Genomic DNA, 25,406 nt, shown 5'->3' with positions numbered 1-25,406 from the left:
ATATCCCGAGAGTCGAACCAGCGCCGTTTGATCTTGAAGCTTGATTGAGTGTTAGGCTGTTGGCAGTGCTGTGTTAAGCCGTCACCTTTGAAATTACATGCATGATGATGTTATGTTATCTCGAAGGTGACGGTTAAGCCTTCTGTTAGCCTTAAGCCCTCTGTTAGCCTTAAGCCCTCTGTAAGCCTTAGGCTAAGCCAGAATAATTTTGGCCCCTGTTACCATCGCCGTAACAGCAAGCCGATCTGCAGTAATATACCATATAGCCTACTTGCAATGCACTGACATGGGAAAGGCGAATTATAGTTGAATAACAATCTTCTGATGATTGAAAATAAAAGTGAAACAACCTGTAAGGAATTTTTAGAGACTAGTAACTTGATGTAATTGTGATCATAGCCTATATTTAATTATTATAACTGCAAATACATGAACACGTGTAATTAATTACATTCAGTTACAATTATATATTGATCCAACCCTGGCCAATACAGCACTTTTCTAAAGAATAAGAACATTTCAATTAGTTTAAAAACGAAAATCATGGACAGAGTAATATTGCCAACATTAACATATGGAGCAGAAACGTGGTCACTCACATGACAGCAAACAAGAAACTGACAGCAGCGCAAGGGAGCATGGAAAATAATATTAAACATAAACAGAAAATAAACATAACAATAAAAATGGACGGGACATGTAGCAAAATGGCGGACAACAGATGGGCTAAAATAACCACAGAATGGGCTTTCAAAGTTTTCTTTTTTTCTACGTGTCAGACGTTTGTCTATTGAAAATTTATCAACACACTTTCAATGTATGAACAGAAAGTCTATTTTCAGATAATTTTATATCACGGAGTTAAAAAGTAAGGTCAGAATTTACTTATCAAATAAATCTTCTTGCATTGCAAATTCATAAAATATTCCTTAATTGAAGGCTTGGACCTACAGCAAATTACGTGGTTCGTATCTGCAAGGTGTTTCCCACATTATCTCGTGCGCAAAGTGAATGTTGTAATCTTTATAAGTGTGGAGTGACTATACCTTCCAGTGTTATGCACGACGGGACAAAGCAACAAAGTGCAAGAAAAAAATAATCTCCCCACCGTGGCCTACTCAAATAGATGGCCAGATGGCCTAGAAACCGTGAACAAGCCGTCAGAATTGAAGGCCGAAGTCGATTGCAGATAAACGTGTCACTAGGGCTCTACATTTGCCTGAAATGCTTTTTCAAGTGTTTTTATTCCATCATTTTGATGTTTAAGTGCTTTTTCATCATGAGAAACTATCATATGATAAGAAAAAAATAGCATTTTATCAAGCAATGTGGACAATTGATTAGTTCAAACCAATGAACAGAATTATCTGTTTGAGTTTATTGTTTATTCTATTTGAATAAGCAAGGACCTTCCGATGACCCCTAGTGAGGGTAAAACAAGCTGTAAAAGTTATTAGAAAATCGTAACTGAATTTGATGTAATTTGCTCTGCTTGGCTTTTTTTGCTTGGCATGACTTTTTGTAATATTGATAGTATTAATTGTTTATTTCTCTATTATGTAAATTCAATTGAGTGTATTGAGTTGAGTGTATATCAATGTTCTGCTGCAAACTGGCAATTGCAAATGCGCGACATTGCATACTGTGTGTGAGTGACTGCTCTTGTCCACTTACAAGTAGGTTTGTTAACTGTACCGATGCAGGTTTTAAAATTATTTAAACTTTTTGGTTTTGCCATTTCTTTCTTTTATTGGTGCCAAGCTCGGTTTGGTTTTTGAATCTTTATCCTCGGACTGGCAAAGCCTTGATTGGTTATTCCTGGTAGTTTCGCATACTTGTAGACTGAGTGTAGAGGCTCTTGACACAAGGCCGGTTAACCTACCGAGATTGGCAGAGTGAAGTTTTTCGATTTTTGAAGAGTTGTTGCCGGGGAATTATTCCGTTCACTAGGTGCCTCTGAATGGAGAGCAGTCCTGAAAGTGCGTTGCTCAAGCGCACACCCCGAGAGTCGAACCAGTGCCGCTTAATCTTGAAGCTTTTTCGTTCACGAAGTCACGCGCTAACCAACTGAGCTACTGGAGTCTTGTGTCGTCCTTTTCATGTTCGCGCTAGCAATGAAAAATAAAATTACGGTTGAAGAAGAGAAAAACGTTATTGATTTAAAGATACAATGGAAAAGTTGCAATATTTCAAACTTTATATAATCACTAATTACTTAAAAACAGGTTGTTTCAACTTTATTGGATTTTTAGAAGGTTCAAATAGAATTATTTCAAAAGATTATGTAGAATATTTATAAAAATGCTGATGCAATCTTAAAACCGGTGGTTAACATGCAAGGGTGAAAGGGGCCGCAAGATTTCTTGATTTTTAGAGAACTATTTTTAAATAATTTTTAACAAAACACGAGAAGAAGATAACATCGTTGATTTTACGAAAAATTCGTAACTGTGCTAGAGATAAGATTGCCTTCAGCAATTGAGGACCAACATATTGATCTCGTTATGTGCAATGGGAACTTCTCTTTTTTTTTCCTTCTAATTTTGTTGAGGTTTTTATTCTGAACCTGAGTCACTCAGGCGGGCATTCAATGAGATATAGTGTTGGGACAACAACAACTCAAAGTGAAATCAGGTTGCGAGATCGACAAGGCAACGACCAGAGGCGAGATGTGCATCGTTACAACCAGTTCGTTACCAAGTTGCAGATTGCTTTAGTTTATAAATTTGCTGAGAATACGATTTTACGTTACTTAATATTCCATAGGATTCCTTCATGCTCGTATGTATGCTTAATCTTTTGTGTTTAAAAAAATTGTGCAATGCTTTTTCGTTACCTCGACAAAGCCCGTAGCATGAAAGAAGCGTTTCTTCCAACAATGGCTCAGCGCGTTTGGTAGCCTCGAGTCATGATCTGCCAAAGTCGATTACGATTTGCCAGCAAGGTGTTGTCGATGAAACGACGATCAATTTCTTATTGTAAGAGTTCGAGTCGAAAAATATTTAGTCGTCTCAGATGCCTTAACAATTGCATGCCAACAAAAGTAACCACAACATACACGCAGGTGACGCAGCCGTCACGTTTTGATACAGTTTGGGTAGAAAGGTCACTTTGTTCAACTATGAGACGATCAGCAACAACACAGCATTTGACATTATGAAACCAAAGCAGCAAATGTTTCGTAGACATTTCAGTGTTCGCAAAATTTTTGTTTATTTTTGAAGTGAGTTCAGTAAGAGTTGCAGATATTTATCGTTATTGCAAAAGCGATTGAAGCTTGAGGCGCGGTCAAACATGACAAGGTTTTGTTATTAGTTGTTGTTTGTTGTTGCGCTAGTGCGGCTGTGCGGGACCGCTTTGATCTCCCAATAGAGAAAAGTTAAAATAAAACTTGGTTCGAAAATTCATTGAAACTGTTGATTTGAAAATCATCAAACAAATCTTGCGCACTCAGGCATGACCTCGTTGAAAGCATATGACGAGATATCTCGAGATTGGTGCAAGCAAATGATTTAAGTTCCATCAATCCAGCCCAACCATTTAATTTAGCTCACTTTGCCATACAATTGCATACAGTAACTGAACAAGCATTCCCGCAAAAACCTCAATGGTTTGTGTGAGAGTTTTCAGAGTGTTGAAATTTTAAATACAATTACATTCTAATTATCACTTTATATCGTTTAATTCTCCTCATTGTTTTTATTCTTTCTGCTTGGGTATTGGTTTTTTCTTGCCATTAAACATTCTCTTATAGGTTTAATAATATTTTAGATATAACCTAATTATGTTTTTTTATATTCAACAGTAGTTTGTAAGTACAAATTGCTACTGCGGTTGCCATGGGAATAGTTGCTAGATTGATCTTTGTGACGATTGTGATGTCATCGGTAACTACCGGTGACGCTTGCAATTTTGAGAAGGGCGAAGATTATCAAGACTTTGCGACGAGGTAAGAAGTGGCCGAGATTGCTTTTCTTACTTAGCCAGAGCTGGATCAATTACAAATAGGCTACGATTGCAATTGAATGCAATTAGTCACACATTTTCATGTAATTGTAATTGAAACTTTTTGTTGTTATGCAATGTAATTGTTATTTAAAAAACTTTAGTTCAAATGACAATTACGTTTGATAACTTGCACTTGCACACATGATTCTACATTAAAACAATTTTTACCAAATGCAAATATACTTTGCTATAATGAAATCAAAATGTAAAAAATTAAGAATGAACATCAACATTGAAACATTAATTTTTGTAATTGAAACATATAACTGATTATATTTGCAAGCAATTGTAATTGTTTGTAATTTGAAAATTTCAGAAAAATGTAGGCCTAATTGTAATGTAATTGAATTAAAAACTATGCAGCTATTAAAAACTATAAACAAGAGAGTAGGGGAGGATGAGGCACCTTTTTGTTCGTCGTTTTTGCAAAAAAATGTTTCGCTTTGGAAAATTTAAAAAGATGGACTTGCAGCATCAGTGTGTTAGCTACATTTTAGAATGAGTTTGGTAAATGTGTGATTTATAGTTACATATTTTTTTTATTAAATCAAATATAGTTATTACTATCTGAAGCCTTTACAAATTGTTTCGCCTAACGGATCATCAGAAGGTCTTATTCAAATAGAATCTATTCAGAAAAGATTCTATTTGAGATTCTTATTATTCAGGTATTTTGATATTCAAATATTCAGACTTTTTGTATTGAGATAGTAAAGGCTTCAGATAGTAATAACTATATTTGATTTAATTCGCTCTGCTTTGCCTTTTTGCTTGGCATTGAGCACTTTTTGTAGTATTAATAGTTTTCATTGTTTTATTTTTTTTATTATATGCGTATTGCTCAACTTACCCCAACAAAAATTTTATGGGATAAATTGAGCAAAGATCTAGGGAAGTGGTTCTCAACTTTTTTGTCTTGGTGGACCCCTTTTGGTGCCTTCGAAGCGGTCGCGGATCCCTATAAATTTCTATTTGAAACTTTGGTATGTCGCGTCTCCTTATGGAATCATATGTTGCATAAGTTTTGAAACACACTTGGAAGAATTTTCTGAATTTGCTACGCACTTGACGATTGATGAGATTGACAAAAGTATGAACTATATGTTGGCACACAGGATCAAACATCGGTAATCTATATGCTCATTTGATGTTTTTCTATAAATTTTATCAAAACTTAATAGAATACTTGCGACCGTTACCGTACAAAGAATTTCTCTATTTTTTCATTTGTAATCAATATTAATTCGTTATAATCACAGTCATTGCAAAACTGTAAGTGGTGATAGACTGCTGACCAACGTTTGCATTTTTAAGTTAATCATTGATTAACAATCTACTATTTCAAAAGAATTAAGTTTAACATTGCCTCATTAAAAGGTTTAAGTCATTTATATGATATTTTTTTAGTTAAGAAACCAAACCTTTGTGCAAAGTCCTTTGCAATTTCAAACGAAGCACCAGTGTGTTGCGACTTACAGTTTGAGAATCACTGTAAGCTAATACATAAATAAAGCACATAAATAAAACTTTTTTAGATTTAAACAAACAATTTTTAAATTTCGTAATTTATCGATCATGCTAAAAACTCGAAAACTTTTACGGAACCCCTGAAATCGCTTCACGGACCCCTTGGGGTCCGTGGACCCCCGGTTGAGAACCACTGATCTAGGGTAATTTGAGCAATTCCCCTATCAACTTGGTTGTATATTTGCAAGGCGTAATGCTTTAAAACACAACACTGTTTTATTTTTTATCCAATGAAGCTACAAAACATAAATTTGACAGTAAACATTAAATAAGCTATAGGGTCATTTTATGGGGAGTGGAGTAAGCTGAGCACTGCTCTAAGATAGCCTACTCTAGCATTGCACATTTTATCCCGTCCTAATTTTTGCACGAAATTAAAAAAACTACTAAAATTAACTAAAAATACAAATTTAAAAAAACTACAAGACTAATAGTTATTCTAAACTTTTTATTGCATATCTTCACCTTTTATATCTATTAAAATAAAAATCATATTTGATTTAGGCTACATAGCGTAACAATAAAATCATTCAATTTTTTGCAAAAAAAAGAAGTTAGAATAGTCGACATAAACCATATAATTGCGTGCCATTGTAAAATACGATTAATGGATATAACAAATACGTTGAATGAAGTGGCATTATGGGTGATATAGTCAGGACAAAGGAAAAACAAAATTCGCCGACTTGTTTTTCCAAAAACAGGGGTTAAAAAACAAGTCAAAACATCGCCGTAGAAAATCGTCCAACTCAGCATGACATATTCGGTTGCATTTGAGGAAAAACAGCTACGAAAATACCAAAAATCCATGACCAATTCTGCATTGAAACCAAAGCTTAGTTGAGCTGAGAAACAAAAGTACTTGAGCCTGTGTGGGAGCTGTCAAGACGATTCTGTTTTGAAAGTGCGGTAGAAAGACAAAGAAAGTAATGAAAAGGAAGCGATATCCGGAATGGAAGCAGGAAAATTGTTTCTTCAGTATACCGCTGTTTTTTATGTGTTGCACTCTCAGGCCACCAGAAATGTGTCACCTCAAACTCTGGTTGGCAATTTTATAACATTAAACCTTCTAGTTGAATATTTTCATAGTTGGAGATAAGATTGTTGTCAAAGAAGTTTGCAAAACGAAAGCTCTTTCAATTTTATGAATAGGTTTTAAATTTATGAATTATTTCTGGATATCTTCTTTGACTCGCAGCCTTCGGATGGCATCAAACATGAAGCCATCAGTTGATATAGAATCGGTCAGTGGCGTCATGTTGTCTCATCCCAAATTACTGTTCCAAGCATCGTTGGACACACATTCCATTGAGTTGGTGCGTGACCACCGGGCAGTGAATTGATTTGATACTCGATTTGTATCATTTGTACATTTGAGTTGGTTTGGACAGTTCTTTTACTTGTCTTATCATTTCACTGTATCAGTGTTCGAGAGGCCATTTCACATTATCATCGATTTTGTAAAGCTTCCTCCAAAAAACTTTGTCAAAATTGATTTGTTTGATTGATTGTTGTGGTTGTGCTGCAGTTCTTATCAAAACCGGTCCAGCAACAATCCAAGAACTTGTGCCCATTCAATCTCTTAAAATCTCAGGAGTTGATTCATTCAAGGTGAGAGTTGAAACGTAAAATTGCCAACAAGTTGTAAGACAGGGTTGCTTTCTTCATAACCTCGATAGGATCATGTTTGGAAGCCTCCAGGCATGTCAAAATGGTTATTGCATTCAAAAACGAAACTTCCATTCCACACCAGACATAAAATAAATCAGCAATTTGGCAATTCATTGCTGGCGCGAACATGTAGAGAACGATATTTACCGATTCGCCAAAACTTTCAAAAAAGACTTAATCGAAAGTAAAGTTCTCCAATTTTACGATATCGTAGTTTACATTCTAGAAATATTTTTCGAAAACTTTTTCTTCTATGGATACTTAGCAAATATCGATTTTGTCTCATTCGTGGTGATTTACCTCGATTTTCCCACAGCTGAGTTAGTCATACTGATTTCGTTTTTATGCCAGATAAGCTTGCAATGCAGTTTGGCCAAACGTCAACAATCTAACATCCACAGCTGACCCAACTACCAACAGAATATAAACAGTTGCAAATCACAGCTTGGACAGACGAAAAACGAACAGCTGGATAGCTAAAACCTAAAGCAAACAAAACTTTATATAACAAAAATATCGAATATTTGAATTTCACAAAATGGAAGCCTTTGGTAAATTCTTTCATTGTGGTAAATGTAACGAGTCCTATGTTTATTTAACTGGCAGGCCTAGCCCTAAGCAACATACAGTTACAGCCTGCCAAACTCCATTCAATCCGATTACACAGCTTATTTTTGGCTTCAATATATTACTAGTCTAACTTAGCAACAAGAAGTTACGCAAGGGTCCACTTCTATTTTTGGTGGCAACCTGTAGCCTACTCCGATTCCGATCACGACAAAAGATATTAAATATAATAATTATGGACATCAAATATTTTAAATCGCTTGTGTCTGCGATCGCATTGAGCAGAACTTTGATCGTGCTATATCTATCGATGACAAATAGCAATAAAACCACCTATTATTGTATAGATTTGCACTATCTGCGATTTATCATAGAATTGCTTCAGCAGTAGGCCCATGTGATAATGTAGAGTATTTATGAGATTTATTTCAGAGAATTGTGAATGTGCTTGATTTCCTTTTTTGCAGCGTGAGTCCACACACCAAGCAGGTTGGTTCTGTGGCTTCATATGGAAGCTCGTCTTGTGAAAAAGTACAAAACCTACAAGCGCTAGAGCCTAATGGAGTTCGAGCATATTGAGCAACTTGAACTTTAGTTTTTGTCACAAAATTAAAAATGAGACCTGTCGCTAAAAGACCAGAGCCGTTGTATAGCGACAACAAATAAAATTATAACATTACTTTCATGATAAAATCTGAGAAGAGGAGTGAAATACTGACACTTTTCAGATCTGATGTCATCTTGCTGGTAACCCCCATTTCTGTTGAAAAGGACGACGTCAGAGCACGATATGAAGCCAAGTTTAAAGTTCTTGGACATTTCTCGACAAAATCGGGTGGGTTTCAAATGGATGACGTCATAAGGTACATGCACGCGTCTTGTTTTTGTTGTGAAACGTTCTGTGTATAGGTTCATCCAGTGTTGGGCGCGATAACTCATTTTTCAGTTAAGCGATAACGATAATCGATAAACGAAAAATGCCTAAAGCGATAACGATAAACGATAAATCAAAAAAAGTTAAGCGATAACGATAAACGATAAATTATCGCCGATAATGTCCGATAACGATAATTTTTTTTTTCTTGATTGGCGCTGCCCCATCCCATGCAGCACGAACTGTTTTCATCAACATGACGAAAAATCGAACATAATATACTGTAAAGGGACAAAACTTTTTGTAAGTTATGCATGAATAGAATCGCAACAGCGGCAGTAGGTATCGAATCTTCAACCTCTTGATCCAAAATCAAACCACTGAGGTAACCGCCGTGCTTATAATTATACCTTCAGATACCAGTTGGATGCTTTTATCAATTGAGTTACACTGCCGCTTACGTGCAGTAGGCAAAATAATTAAATCAAATGAAAATACCATAAAAAATTCCAAACTTTATATTTTGCTTTCTGCAGGGCTGTTTACAGCAAAGTCAGCAATAATTGAAAAAATTCCAAAAAACGCCAAATGCTTGAAAATTTATCAGTAATCTTAAGCGTTATTGGTAATAAAAATGTGCATACACTGTGAAATCCATCAAGCTTGTGAAATTTGATAACGGATTTGCCTAGCGTCTTATATATAGGACGGCTTTTTTCTCAAAAAGTACAAACACAATTAGGAAAAAAATAATTGTGATATGTTTTTTAGGATTAGGTCATAATTATGCAATATTTAAATTTTCCGAAATTTTTTTTAAGTAGCCTACTTTCATTTTCGGCACAAATGGGTTAACTTTTTAAGTTAAATGGCACTTACGCATTTGGTTATTGTTTTTGGATTAAATTTATATCGCCAAGCTAGAAAAAATTCGATCTTACAGTCTATAACCGATCTTGTGTTGTTATTGTGTGTGAATTTTGTCTTTTAAACTGAGTTTGTGACGTAACCGCACGTCTCAAGGCAAGTTCTTGCAATTTTAGTTAATCTACTCATCTAAAGATTTAATGCACTTAAAACAGTAAGTTTCATGTTTTGACGAGAGAGATTTTATTTTTTTACGACAATTACTAAAAACTAACAATTCCAACGAAAAAGAAAGCACAAGAATAAAATAGTTGATCGTGAAGTGGCGCGAAAGACCATGTTTCCGATGTAAAAGAGGCCTCGTAGCCTATTGCGACACTTTCACAAACCACTTGCCAATTTCTGTCGCTTCGCTTCAAAGGAATCTGTACCGCATGTGCGCTTACATTTTAATTGTAAAATTCATTCGCGATTGCCGATTGCAGCAAAACAACAAGAGACTTGTTGCATGCATTTCATTGCATTGCAATTTGCAACTCTAAAAATTATTGTGTTGTCAGGGCCGTCGCTGCAGGGGGGCGTGCCCCCTCCCCTGACAACGACCTGTGCATACACACTTCAGGCACTGAAGAAGAATTGGTTCTAATTTTAGTTTCATTAACTAGGTGGCTAGTAAAAATATTACTTTTCATGGTCTTTCCACTTGTGCGTTGATCCGAAATAAAATTTATCGGCGATTAATTATCGGCGATAATCAAATATTGCCTTTGGCGATAACGATAAACGATAACTGAAAAAATAATTGAGCGATAACGATAAGCGATAAAAATTTATCGCCGATAATTATCGCCGATAAATTATCGGCGATAATGCCCATCACTGGGTTCATCAGTAGTGGACCTTCTTCATATGAACCTTCTTCGCCACTCGAAGGGTCGAAAGGACTCAGCCTTTTACCACCGTTGGGTAGTGGCAACGACTCGGTCTAGATCAGCGGTTCTCAACCAGTGGGCCATGGCTCATTGGTGGGCCATAGAAGCATTTTGAGGTGGGCCACAGACATATTTAAAAAATTGAAAGATTTATTGAAACATTTTGTTTCATTTTTGTCACTATAGTCAATTTTACACTTGTGTGGGCTACTTTGTTTTGTTACAATGAATGATGCTGCTGTTTTTAGCTACAAAGTGGCAATCATCATTCTAATTATTGCAACATACAGTTTTACTGTACATCAACTCAGTTTTTACAACATTTATGATGTAATAGACTAGTTTGTGGTTACAATTAAGCCATCTTTATAAGCGGTAGCCTTGTTGAACTTCTGCAGAACCGCTTTTTAGTACGCGCAGCATTTAATTTTGTGGATTATTTTGGCGAGGAATTGACAATAGTTGAAGCTTTAAGTTTGATGAAAATTGCATTCAGTAGGCTATGTGCATCAATTTTTGATAACAGAGAAGAAAAAGGACAATGTGTATTATGTTGTAAAGTTCTTAGTCATCATTCATTGAGGCCATCAAAACTGAAACTTAACTTGGAAAAAGTTCATCCAAATTATAAGGATGAAGATGTGAACTTTTTTTAACAAAAAGAAGATAGTGTGAAGCGTCAGCGCCTGGATTCAACGAGAGGATTCCAGCAACATTCCAAAGGCAATGTTCTGCTGCTTTTTGTTTATAAACCTTTTTTGTAATTTTTTTTCTTACATAAAAACTGAACGGGCCACAGAACTTTTATGCAAACAAAAATGGGCCACGAAAGAAAAAAGGTTGAGAACCACTGGTCTAGATGTTTGGGAAAATGTCGAGCAGCCACTGAATTGATTCGTCATCCAGTTCACGCAGACCACGAACGTTATAAACGCGTTCAATGTTCAAGTTTCACTGTTCCTATACTGCCAGAAAATATAAGCTGCAAATGAAAGGACGATTGAAATTTTAAGCCAAGGTCATTATTGAAATGTTATGCCATTCATTGAACATGCAAACTGTATGAGGTCTAGTTTGATGAGCAGAGAAAAAGCTTATCAGTAGCACTTCTTTGCACCTTGTTGCTTGTACGTGGTTGATCAAGATATTGGTTTTGTTCAACAGTCTGGAGGAGGTTGATCAGAAGTTCTCTTGCGCCCTCCATCTCGTCGGTGGCCGATACTTCATATTCATAGCCAGAAAGGGAAATAAAAAATCTGGATTTTCTTATTCATTGACTTACAAGCCGGTTCCCTTCACGGACAAAACCATGAAGATATTGGATGACGTCATGAAAGGTAGCGTAGAAATCTTCACGTTCTTTGATCAGATGAGAACAAAAAATAATGACTGATAATGATAATAATATTCCCGAATATTAGATTCAACTTTGATGAATTAACATTAAAATCAATCATCAGTAGCCTATTATGCTTGTTTGCAATAGCAAGCTGTGAGATAGTGTGTTTAGTGAACTATCAACAAATGCTATTTCTATTTATTTCAGAAGATTCTTATGTGAAAAATCAAATTTTTGGCGGTTGGAACGTGAATTTGTTACGTAAGCGAAGAGAACTTAAAAAAGTAAACCAGGAACCAAGAAAGAAAGTGAAAGTTACAAAGACAAACAAGAAAAAACCACAAAACAAACTAAATCCAACGAAAACAACCAATCGTCCGACCAGATCTAGACAAGGTGGATCAAAGATATTAAACAAGTGGCGAACAACTCCTCCAATGCCCACAAAGCGACAGAAGTCAAAGAACAGTTTTCCAGTAGGAAAAAAAGTGAGAAAACCAAACACATCTGCACGACGGGGTAGACTGTCTAAAAATATCCCAACAAAACAACCATCTCATAAAAAGCCAGCTGCATTTCTTGCGCGACCAGCCAATGATGAAGAACCAACAAATCCACCAAGACAAAGGGGCTTCAGGCCTAACCAGAGACCAAGAGGAGGAGCTACAAGGCCACCAAGAGAACGAGCATCAGCGACTCCACGCCGACGACCCAATGGAAGACCTCGGCGAACGACAACAGTCAGAAGTAGGCGACCAGGAGCCAGAGGTACAAGAAGGCCCAATCGTAGGCCAGGAAGGCGGCCCGTAACAAGGCGGCCCGTAACAAGGCGGCCCGTAACAAGGCGGCCACTTAGAAATCGTCGCTCAACTACCCCTGCGACAACAACAACACCAACAACCACAACTACAACAACAACTACAACTACATCCACTACAACAATAACGACGACAACGACAGAAGCTACAACGACCACCACTGCAACAACTCCACCTCCGAGACCGGTAGCACCAAGAGTGGTGCAAACTAGCATAGTGACCAGGCCAGGCACAAATAGACCTTTACTGGCTTTAGGACAATCTTTGTTTGGTTGTCCGACCTTTAATGGTTTGGTCAAGATCTTTAGTTCATGGCAAGGCCGATTCCACGGCATGGTGAAATTTCCAGGACTATCGCAGGGAGTACAGGGCGGTTGGATGTTGCGTGTCACTTTCAACATGCCGCTACTAACGTTAAACACTTACACTGTGGACGTCCTGCCTTGTGGACCAACAAAGCAACAATTCTGTTTGGTTCCAAAAGAATACGCCGAAAATATCGCTTCCGGAACGGTGAGTAGCAAGTAATGTAGGAAGTGGCATAAGACTAATGGCGGAAACGATGTGAAAGGTTTACACAGGGTTTTGACTAACGACTTCCAACCGTGGGTTTACGGTTATACTAACTCAAAACTGTATCAAATTAAATTAAGTGTGACAACTGTATTTGAGCTTTTATTTGCGTGATCACTATTATGATTATATTCCTTCCTCGGATTAAGAGTTGGAAGCAACGCATCATTATTTGCATCATCAGCGCTAAAAGAAGAAAATGCAGCCAGGTCGTAAAGACATTCAATATAATTGGCCTAAAACCCCTTATAAATGGGGCATTGCGAAAGAGAAGAGCGACTTGTACTAGGGAATGGTTCGTCCATCATCTAAAAACGTGGATCCAGGGCTGGGGGGTTTTGATGCCTAGTTAGAGAAAATTAGTGTGGAAAATGTTTTTATGACTCCTTTCCAAAATTGAGAAAACCAGAATTGAATAGAGAAGCGGACACGACAGAGTAGTCAGGTAGTGTTAACTCCAGGAAAATCGCTCCTTCTCAATAGGAAAAAATAGGTTAAAAAAAAGTGTTCAATTTTGTCTCTCGTAGATACTGTACTAACTCTAATTTCATTGATTGGGTTCCCAACTGGCTGCTTTTAAGTGTAAGAGGGGGTTAGAAGCTATGGTTTCCTCACCTGCATGGCGGAAAAATGATTAATTAATGAGTTTGTGACACTTTTTTCAGAAAGATACCAGGTAAAAATCTATTATGGTGAAACAGCACATTAATTTAAAGTGGAGTTAATTTCGAATTGAATGGATTTGAATCGAGAAGCATGGAAAGTTGTACACATCCTCAGGAGAATGCAGTATCGTTCAGCTGGGCTGTGGAATTTCGCGGATAGAGTTGGTTGTTGAATGTTGAGGTTAGGAACAAAAAAAATAAAAAATGGAGTTAACTTTAGTGGGATGGTCAAAAGAATCAATGGATCACTGATACCGGATGCACTGGACTGAGGTGTATTTGAACCAAAAGTGTGAGGTGATAAACGAGTAAAATGCACGGGGACGTGACCAAGCGTGACGTGACAATACCACGGCACAACATAAAACAAGTAGGCCAAGGTCGAAGAGAGCACTTGCTGTGAAAATAAATCCATTTTCCTTGGAATAACTCCCGACCTCGGAAGCAGTCAAGTAATGACGAAATGTCGCTGCCTCAATCTCTTTCGGTATGATCTTAAAGCGACATTCATTGCTTTTGTGCGGAAACCCTATCCTTCGAAACCTCGTCTCCTAAGTTTACCCCCTGGCGAAAGCGTAATCTGTTCCAGGGGCGTTTCTACAGCTCAACCAGGTAGAACATCGTGCATAGTTTAATTACTATGGGAATTGGAAGCTTTAATATTAAACATTAAATACAGTAACTCGTTCTCGTTTGCTGCACAATGCCAGAATATCTTTCTTTTCCAGTCCAAGGCAAGGTGGATATCGCCTTCATCAATATCATGTGCATCATAACGGGTGTGAGCTCGATTCTCACGCTAATACCAGTGCTGCCAGTGTGTCTGGTATATCCACCAAGCCGAAATATCTTCACCAATATAATTATTACCAAACAAAGAACGTCTTCAGAACGTGATTCTTGAAACACAACAGTCCAGACGCCAATGTCTTTCTTTCCTACCACCGCGCTCCAGCCACGAGGGAGCGAACCACATAGGGGGCTTTGTCATCAGGGATTTATGTGGAGACCACTGGAAAACACGCACACGAGATAGATGATTACACCTACGAAAACGATCTTCGCAAACATGGATGATTAGCTGAAACATGAATGATTAGCTGAAACATGGATGATTAGCTGAAACATGGATGATTAGCTGAAACATGGATGATTAGCTGAAACATGGATGATTAGCTGAAACATAAATGATTAGCTGAAACATGGATGATTAGCTGAAACATGGATGATTAGCTGAAACATGGATCTGTATGGCAAACCCGAGCCGTCAGTAAACTTGATCCATTTGTTTGCTGCCGAGCAGTAAACTGATGAGTCCCATTTTTTTTCTGAAAGATATAAGTTTTGGAAAAGAAAATTAGTTGTTTATTTTTAATAGTTTTATTCTACCACGATTTTCTGAAGATAACACACAAGCAACAGCAGTGGCCGAGTGGTTAGCGCGTTGGGCTCGCAGTCGAGAGCCTGCATGTTTGACTCCAGCCACCCGCACTTGCTGTTGTTTCTCTGGGCAAGAAACTTCACGATAATTGCCTCTACCCAGTGATCGATTTCGAGTAATGGATTGGGTAGTACCAAATTTAAGTCATAAGTAGAGTAGACAACCGGAAACAGACATTGTCGTCGGCTGCAGCGTGGGTCAGGTGTACGTCGGAAGGCGTACACCGATGCATAGCGCCCAAGTCCGCTTTCCCGCAATGCAGGATAAAGATAAAACAAACAAACAAAAAACAAACCACAGCACATGGTATGAGAGAAAACACTTCAAATAAAGCTAAAAATTAAAAATCACATTTTGTACGACTCAGTAGCTTTTCTTCACATAAACTTTTACTTTTTTCTAGGATTTGGTTGTGAGTTTTAACGCGGAGAAGATGCATAAACGGCCGATCAGATCAGTGGCTGGTGAGGCCCAGCTTTTGGGAATTTGCCAAAGTCCTGGAAACGAAGGAAGACGATTTCGTGACCTCATCCCTTCTATTCCGGACAATGGGAATATTGATGAAAAAACTGGGCAAGCAGGGTAAATTCAACTTTGCATGCTATGTTCAACACAATTATTGAATTGAATGATAATATCAGTATGTTGTTGAAAAACTCATTAATTGATTCTAAACGTAAATCTGGCAACACTGCAAAAAGCTTTTAAAAAAGCAAGTGGAAGAGAACGCAGAGGAGCAAATCTTTTGTGGCCTTGAGCATATTAAGACACAGCCGCGTACTCCCGATGGGATCACGATAGGACACACATAGGTAAAAAACAAGAAAAGAGACATTCATTCGATATTTCTTATCCGAAGCTGGCACACACAGCTTCAGATAGTTTGTGGACCAAGTTCAGTTTGCGGACCAATTACGTGGAGTGGTGATCAAATACAATCAGACTTCTCTTCACTCCGACACAGAGACCCTCTCCATCGGCACGCTCCTGCCGAAACGAGCGTCGGGTTTTCACGCTAAACCTAATTCTAAGACGCAGTGAAAACCATTTTGCGCAGTAATAAACCAAAGTTGTGCAGTGATAAAAGAAGTGTTTTTTGGCCGAAAAGTCAACAACCCGTACAAAACACAAAGCAGATTTCTTTCACGTTGTCAGTTTCTTTTTTTTTTTCAAAAATCCAATCAGTGTAAATTAAATTTCGCTTGAAGTTCTCTGATCTAATATGTGTTGTAATAATGACCGTCTGAGCTTTTATCAGGTCATTTACGCAGCGACCATGAGTGTTCGGAGTAAGATATGATACTACTTGCAAACAATCGCTAGTACATCAATCAGTGATTGCTTGTACATTAACATGAATACGTTATCGCTCTCTGAATATAACCCAACCCGATATTTTGAGGTACAGTAGATGGACGATGAAGATGGTGAAGTTTAAAAAAACGCCAACAGCAGGGAAGCAAGATTGGTTTGCAAAACATTTTCATGATAATGACAAAGATGCGATTTCAGACGAAACAAAAATAATTCAACGCAAATTTTGAGAAAGATAATTTTCACTTTTCTGCGTGAGGTAATATACATCATACAATATACATTGACACGACATCGGTTTCTTAATAACTAACCTATATAGTTCTCCGACTGTAAACTTCTTTTGTGTTCTTCAAAGATGTTTTTCATGTGACATCACATCAAAAGCGGTTTTAATTAAACCAATCAAGCGCTTAGAGTGACTTCAAAAAGTTTTAACTATTTTTTAATATTTTTCGTCTGTTTTACCTTTGCTTTTCAAAATACCACTTTATTGGAATTGCCTCTTCTCAATTTTACAAAAAACAATTGGATTTTGCACAGTAGTCAGTAGCTTAAATGAAACTGTACTGCATAGCAAGCCAACCAAGAGCGAGGTAACCGGAAAAGTCGCTTTTCTTAAGTTTTGTAATTTTATAGTTTTCATGCTATATATAGCAATATGTAACTATTTTCTAAGAAAATGTGCAGTGATAAAAATTTCTTAGACTTAGGTATGCGCTCAACCGTCCATGCATGGGGGGAGAGAGTAGCACTGAGGAACAAACCTCAAAACCTACAATCGGCCATTGTGCAATCCTTCAGTCAAACAATAGAATAGAACGTTTGCGTATCTGAGGCAATAAGACTAAGGATTAGCTGTCTTCCAGTATCTTAACCGTAGCTCTAGTAACCTGGTGAAACAAAAAGAACATAATCTCGGCCTCAAAGCTTTCAACGACGATCATTGATTCGATGCATATAGGATTAAGTAGAAACAAGACTCAGTGAAAATAATAATCAACAAATATTGCATGAAGTTAATTAAATTCTAATCTTACTCTATGTAAGCTTACTCAATCTAAGCTTACTTCTAAGCTTACTCAATCTAAGCTTATTCAATGTATTTAATAAGAACTTGCAAATGTCATCAAACAAGACAGAGTTTTTAAGCAAAGCGCAATCTTGCTTTCTCAATGTTTACAAATACCTTTTGAGGAAATGGACTTAGCAAAATATGTATGCAATTACGTGAAAGCACGATGCAGACAAAAAAGTTTTATAGAACCAAAAAGAAGCAAACTGAATAAAAGGTTTTGTTCTTATGTTTGCAGGTCATATTCTGAATATAAATTTTAAAATACAAACAAAATACTAATGTCAATATCGTTGCAATTCTGTTGGTGTGCAATGGGACACTGGTCTGTTGGTGTGCAATGGGACACTGGTCCGTTGGTGTGCAATGCAAAACTGGTCTGTTCGTGTGCAATGGGTCACTGGTCTGTTGGTGTGCAATGGGACACTGGATTTTTAACTTTCTTAACTTTAAACCAAATAACTTAACTTTGTCCCGATACGATGGTTATTGCAACGTAAGCTAGGAATCTTGTACATTGTTAATATCGCGCTAAAATACAAAAGTAGTTGAAAGCACTTCACAGTGTTGCCTAGGGTTGCTATATGTTTTGTTTTAAGAGGATTTGTTCTCTTTTTTCAAGAAAAATGAATGATCTTACGAGGACACTCAAAAATGCTCAAATGTCCTCTTTTTGGCATATTGAATTTTCTTGCTCATATTTTCAACAGGATTTTATTGTTTAGTGACTTTTCGGCGACGGCTTGTATTTTATTTCCAAAAATATTCTGCTCCCACGCAGACGGCATATTAATTGTTTTTCACAGTAATTCAACGTATGCAGACGTTGAATCAATCTAAAAATGACGGATTTTGCTGTCTGGTGATGTAACGTGCTGATCCATAGATTGAAATTGGTGCACCTTGTTGAACTGTTATTGTACACAAACTTAGACGTTCATTGTAAAATATTAAATTGAGTTTATTGTATTTATATTTTACAGTCCTCACACTTATACGAAACAATTATTCTTTTACCCAAATATGTTTTATATTGATTTAACGCTTGTAGACGTCACTGATTACCAACTTAAGAGTTTGGCTTGTCTTCGTTTTTCATCCTTGTGACGTTGAAGCTCATTGTGTCACCTGGAGAAGGGAGCACAACAGATGCTAAAATATTATTTTTGAAAATTTCAATCACATAGTCACCAAAAGTTGGAAAATGTTACAGAATGTAACAAATCAGGTCGTAGGCATACCTCTGCGTAGCCATGAGTAAGGGAACAGCAAAATATCATGGGAGAAATCTAACAAATACATTTGTTTTGTTCTTTCCCATCTGTTTTTGCGGTAGCTTTATCTACAAAGGCCTATCCGAAAGATTCTTGAATTGTAAAATTCTACTTGCATTTTACTTGTTGGTGAAACGTGTTCTCTTTTTAGGAGATGAAAATTTGTTAGACCTAAGTTGTTGCCTAATTATTGATATTTAAAGCCTAATCAATTACCTTATTCATATATTGTTTATGCAATTTAACTTTGCTCAAGACAGTTAACTCTGGCGGTTTAGGTTTAGGTAGGCTACGTAATATAATGTTTTTAAATACAAAAGTGAAGTAAAATTTTTGATATTGTAGCAATTTGTTTGAAATTTATATTTCTTATTTATCAACATAGATACTAAAGCACATAATGGTTTGAAGTTTTTTCAGGTGTAAAAATTTAAAATTTAATCTTTGCTTGACTTTTCTTTGTCCTTCTTTTTTGCAGGCTATCGTAAAATTATGACAAGTTTTGTCCAGCCTAGTTATTGTTTAGTTTGCCTAAAAACTTCAATTTGGTCTTGCAAGCGTTACCCATTGAACCTGCTACATATGTTTACTTTATATTTCATAAATTATATTTTATGTTGCCCGCCACGATAAGATTACATGACTTTATTGAAACTGTTATTGTTGATAGTTTGATCTGGCAACACTGTTTTTGGGCTAATTTATTAGTTATTATCTGCTAAACGCACCAATAGAGAAACTTAACACTTTTCTACTCTTGATCAGAACACCAAGGTTTACTAATCCCAAGTGTTTTGCGCTCGGAAGTGTGACCTGTCTGGGCTCTCCAACTATCGTTCGCTAACTCGAGTTTTCGAAGTGACGTCATCAGCAAATAATTTTGTTGGTCGTTTAGAAATAATGAAGAAGTGAGCGGACGCCAGGGAAGCACAGCCTCTACTATTCCCAACATCCTCCCCTTCACCGTCATTGTGACGTCACCTACGGATAGCCGATGCCGTCCATTAGCAAACAATGGGAAGCCGGCGGAAAAGTATGGACAAACTAAACCTCAATGGGAGAAGCTTGAAGGGGCAGGTATGATGAGAATTGGCAGTAAGAATTGGCAGTAAACCTTTAATTAGATTTTTAATCATGTTATAAGAAAGGATGAAATTTCAAATGGTAATACTTTCATTAATATTTATCAACCCACTTGATGTGACTGAACAGTAGACCAGTCGGTGACCCTCACTGTGCACAATGGAATGGTTGAAAGTTATTCTTTCGAGCAACTGTAATCCCGCCTAACAGCAACGTTTTATCATTTTTTTTCGCCTTGTTTTAGATGTTGATTACAATGAAATCCTCCACAAGTCCATATTGTTCTACGAGGCTCAAAGATCAGGGGAGTTACCCGAAGACAACAGGATACCATGGAGAGGAGACTCGGACCTCCAGGATGGATGCCCCATCCGCAGGAACTTGACAGGAGGATGGTACAATTGTAAGTTTAGAAATGCTCTGAAAGATTTTTGACGTATTCATCATGCTTACATTGTGTGTTCATTTGTTGTGTCTTTCATTTCTGTGTGTCATGGATTGTGTGTGCTTCTGCTTGAATGCTTTCCCTCCACCCACCGCAAGTTGTACAACATCGTACAATTACAATAATTCGTGGCAATGCAAGTGACGATTAACGATGTTTTCATATGATGAAAACTGACGTGTTTAACAAAGGAAACAAATCCAAAGTAGATTTCAAGTTAGTCGTTAGATCAGCGTTGCATTGTGATGAAATCTCTGCTGCGAGTACTCCGTGAGATGCAATTTGTGGAAATGTTTCGGATGTTAAAGATTAGCAAGTGGCAACGAGCAATATCAAATCAATGTTCGGTGGTTAGCTCAGTGGTTACGCACTCGATTCAAGATCACGCGGCGCTGGTTCTACTCTCGGTGTGCGCTTGAGCAACGCATTTCAGGTCTGCTCTCCATTCAGCGGCACCTAGTGAATGGAATAATTCCTCGGAAACAAGATTTCAACAATCGGAAACTTCTCTCTACCAATCTCGGTGACCAGGCCAGCGTCAGTGGTTTACAGCCTTTGCAAGTATGCGAAATTGCCAAAATTAAGCACTCAAAGAAGCTTTCCCAGTCTGAGGATAAAGATAAAATCAATCAATCAATGCTACAAAAAGCATCGAATATTATTGAAATGAGTCATGCTTCACTTCCACTGACAAATAAATCTTGTTGGTAACATTGTCATGGTTGTAGCTTGATATTCGTGCCCTCCAACGTTGGGTGAAGGGTTGAAATACATTTGCACCCTAACCTAAGTTGTAAAAGGTAGTTTAATGAAAATTACATTTGATCGAAACAGTGCAATTTACAAAAGAAACCAACTGTTTGAGAACGGGATATATTTAAGTTGTTTTATTCAGGGATATCTAGAGAAGGGGGTATGAAGGCTCACAGCGATTGCCTTATTCTCATGACACTACCAGGGCGGTAGTTTGTAGCGCGTGAAACATAAGGTTCTTTTCAAAATTGCAGAAAATTTTGTAGTGCAACTGGTACAGTCAGCTACCAAAGACAGTTAGTAAACGTTACATAAAGCATATTTAAAGAATAGTTGTTTACAAAGACGGTTGAAAAGTTACCAGTAAGCTGTTTTTTTAAACAAAGCCTTTGCAGTAGGTTAGATGTAAAGCAAGTATATGGGTAGTTAAATTAACAAGCAACCATGAGCATGCTGTGAAGATCCAGGCCTGATGCTAATAGCGCAATGCAAGTTATCATAACAAGATTTATTAAACTACTATCGGTGGCAATTGTCATTTCACGATAAACACAGATTATTTACGATTAACAAAAGCCCTTCTATTGTCAGACGTAATAAAAGCCTTCGTATCCCGTCTTTAGATATCCCTGGTTTTATTAAGTGAAACGCACTTTTGGCTGAAAGTTCTTTTTGTTTCGACAAACTATAGATTCAAAAAACTCTCATGCGATGAGCTGTCGTAGCAAGGTCCAGTACAGTAAGCAACTCTAGATGCAATGTCGTTGTGAAATGGTCACTTTTTATAAGACAGATTTGATTTTGTAAAAAAAAAGCTTATTACTTTCGTGAAAATTTTGAATTATTTAAAATATAGTTTGTTGTATATATTTGTGATATTTTGCTCGTTATCAGCTCATATGACTTGAAATGTTCATATCCGCAGCTTGATGGGTGTAGAAAAGTAAATGTCCGATTGCTAGTTAGCTTCCCAGCCGTTCGTTCGTATAGGGTGCAGCCTAATGTTTGTAATAACAAAGTACTTGAAGCTGAAGAATGTATGACAGTGTTGTGGGACCAAAAATGAAAGTATGTGTTTGATTTTGCTGTTCAGTATTTTTCGATGGACATTTTATTAATATTTTAGACATTAGACACATTGCCACATTGCTCAGTAGAATCGCATTAGTGAGATGTTGACCGAGCAGATGTGTAATCAGGGGAGGAAACTGTTTTGAAAGCCATGTGGTTGCTGGTAATTGCTTTCCGATTACTTGGTCGTGGTGTGACTTAAGGTTATTCTAACATTGATTCCTGCAAATGTTTGTTTCAGCGCAATTCAATGGATTTCTAACATGAAAATACTGGTTGAGTCGCCTCTTATTTACTTTATTTTTTGAATTAGCTTAGCTGAAGCATTTACCTAAAACAACCCTTCAACTTCATTCATTAGTCTCCTGTCGACAGCAAACGACTTTCATGCGACCTCAAGTTCTCTGGTGTTGACTCCGGAATGTGGACATGGAGTTGAACTTTCCCGTTAATTCTTAGGGGTTTTTATTTCTAGCTGGTGGAAACACAAAAACAACGTCATTGATCGCTTTCTCGACGACAATGTTGGCATGGGGAGCCATCGATTACAGTGACGCATACGAGGCAGCCGGTGAGCTAGCGAACGTACAGAAGCAGCTCCGATGGGCGGCAGACTACCTGATCAAGTGCCACGTGGCAAAGAATGAACTGGTTGTCCAGGTGCCGGTTTCGCTGATAACTTTTAAAAACGTTTCAAAATGAACCTTTAACTACAGTTTAGATTTATGTTAATTGCTATAGTTTACTACAAAGCAATACTAGATTTCCAGACATATATTTGTACACTGGCGTGGTGTCACGCTTCCTTCAACGTGATATCCACGCTACGTGACTACGTCACCATATAGTTGGTTTGACAGTTGTTTGTCGTATGTGGGATTGACTTGATCGCGAAAAGAAAGTTCTTCAACCACGTTTGTTCAAACTCGGCTTGTGCAGCTGCTGCTTGGCTTATATCTTGCTCTGCAGCAATAATTGTTTCATTTATTTCTTTTAAAAGAATCTGAAAACCGCCTGACTGTCTCCACACCTCTATCAACGATAATCATTTTTGGTCGGAGCGTGTGTTTATATGAAATCCTTAAAATTTACAGCATGATAATGCAACTTGTGCTGTTTCCAGTAAATTGCAGTATGCAGAAATCATAAATGCAATGAACTGTTTTTTATAAGTTTAAAAGTCGTTCAATAGCCTACTATCTAGTAAAACCTTTCTGGCAGTTACCATCTAACCCAAGGCAACTGTCTGCTTGAAGCGGTTGACTGTCTCTTATGTCTTATCAAAAAGTATGGAATTCATTGCAATACATCCTTACTCGTAGAATATCGTAATTGGAAATACGTGCTTATAATGCTTCATGGGTGTCTTCATGCAATGACAACGTGGTACAGCAGCCGGCAACCTTCTTGCTCAGTGATGTCAAAACATTTTTTCAAGTTTTAAAGCAATGTTTAGATTGGCGACTACACATCTGCATCACGTGACTGGAGTCGGCCGGAGGAGTCAATGTCAAGGTCACGTGTTGTCTACAAAGCGGACAAGCTCAATCCGGCAGGTGACGCTGCCGCGGAAACAGCCGCAGCTCTCGCTGCTGTTTCCATGTTGTTTGAATCTATTGGTAAGTCTATTGACGTCACTGATTACGTATCAGCGCCAAAAATAAACTAATGTGCAAACACATCCTCAGCAAAGATCTATATTCCGATCAAAAGTCGACTACTTTTTCGAGACCGATTTTGTCTTGTCCTCCCCCATTGACTACAGGTGTTCACTATATCAGACCCTACAAAAACCTGTCCACATCAGCATCAGGATTGAATCTTGAGATTCACTGAGAATCGGGCCGGATTTAATTAGTTTTTGCAGCAGACCGAAGGCCCAAAACAAAGTATTCACGACGGTGAACTACCAAACTATTTTCATCCTGGCCACATGCCATGACGCTCAGCAATATCGAGCCTGCAGTCAAAACAAAAGAACTGACTCGCCAAAGAGCTAAAACTTACCTCAAATTCACCAATCTCTGTGAAATAATGAATCATCATCATCCAAATTCTGTTTTGTCCTTACTCGTGGGTGGTAGTTGATTCTTTTCTCATAGAGATTGTCTTCAGACCTATTTTATCCATCTCATGCTGTCTACCTTCATTTTTCACCTGATGTTTTCATGTAAGCCTTAAAATAACCAATCAAAGTATTTGTCAGTCCGAGGATAAAGATTCAACACCAACGACGTATGGTTGTAATTTCCACAGCTTGATGGCGTCTGTGTGCAGCTTGGCACTAACGAAATGGGGGGATTGCCTTCACTGAGAACGAATTTAAAAACTTGCTAAAAACAGACTGGTTGAGGCCTACTAGGTCGCAAGATGAGTAAACCAATTTTAATTTGCGATAAGCTCAATAGAGTTAGGAAAGCTTGGCCAACACATTGCCAAAAAGCTACAGATAAAATGTTGCATTCAAGCTATTTATCTCAAACAACAAAAGGGAAATTGAAACACTGCTTTTCATACAAAGACCATTCTTTCTTAGAAGACCCTTTTTTCTTTACTTTAGGTGCAGCGCACGTCAGTGTGATTATTTCATAAACAAATAGTTAATTTACAGCAAAAATATTTTATTACATCTCAAAATTGCTTTCTCGCTGCCAGCGCTGTGACACTTTTGCTTTTAAAGTTTGTTTGTGGACGAAGTTTGTACAAGTTATGTTTTGCAAGGTCTGGCGCCAATTTATCTGTTTGCTTCACTTGCGCAAGATAAGCATCACTGTCTTTTTAACGTTTATCACTGTAGCGCAATCTTGTATAGTTTTGCAAAGCGTCAAATTTGCAGGTTGTATTGCTGATGGTTGCTTCAAATATCTTGAAAATTTTCAAATTGATAAATCGAATTGTATGCGACGTTGGACACGTATGTGTAGTTGGACACGTATGTGTAGTTGGACACGTATGTGTAGTTGGACACGTATGTGTAGTTGGACACGTATGTGTAGTTGGACACGTATGTGTAGTTGGACACGTATGTGTAACATCAATGTACCAGAGGTGTACAGGATCCAGATCTTGCTATTTTTACCGAATCCGGATAGGATCAGGATTTTAATTT

General features: G+C 37.5%; 1 protein-coding gene across 3 annotated transcripts in view; it reads left to right on the top strand.

Annotated features, from left to right (window-relative positions):
• The first annotated feature begins 3,808 nt into the window (after nucleotides 1–3,808).
• The window catches only part of LOC145782570 (uncharacterized), a 33,198-nt gene continuing 11,600 nt past the window's right edge, over nucleotides 3,809–25,406 (top strand). Inside the window, exons 1-9 of one of the 3 annotated variants that reach the window (XM_082594380.1) lie at nucleotides 3,809–3,949; nucleotides 8,502–8,636; nucleotides 11,611–11,783; nucleotides 11,996–13,116; nucleotides 15,686–15,864; nucleotides 19,841–20,022; nucleotides 20,273–20,431; nucleotides 22,773–22,957; nucleotides 23,754–23,916. In XM_082594380.1, the coding sequence (XP_082450506.1) occupies nucleotides 3,840–3,949; nucleotides 8,502–8,636; nucleotides 11,611–11,783; nucleotides 11,996–13,116; nucleotides 15,686–15,864; nucleotides 19,841–20,022; nucleotides 20,273–20,431; nucleotides 22,773–22,957; nucleotides 23,754–23,916 (2,407 nt within the window). In that variant the 5' untranslated portion in view covers nucleotides 3,809–3,839. Of the gene's footprint in view, nucleotides 3,950–8,189; nucleotides 8,263–8,501; nucleotides 8,637–11,610; nucleotides 11,784–11,992; nucleotides 13,117–15,685; nucleotides 15,865–19,840; nucleotides 20,023–20,272; nucleotides 20,432–22,772; nucleotides 22,958–23,753; nucleotides 23,917–25,406 lie in introns of those variants that run through there. The other 2 variants (XM_082594379.1, XM_082594381.1) reach the window with 2 other exon arrangements.

This window comes from Aplidium turbinatum, chromosome 13, assembly GCF_918807975.1.
Source record: "Aplidium turbinatum chromosome 13, kaAplTurb1.1, whole genome shotgun sequence".
Taxonomy (NCBI): Eukaryota; Metazoa; Chordata; class Ascidiacea; order Aplousobranchia; family Polyclinidae; genus Aplidium; species Aplidium turbinatum.
This window is presented reverse-complemented; position numbering and strand designations above follow the sequence as displayed.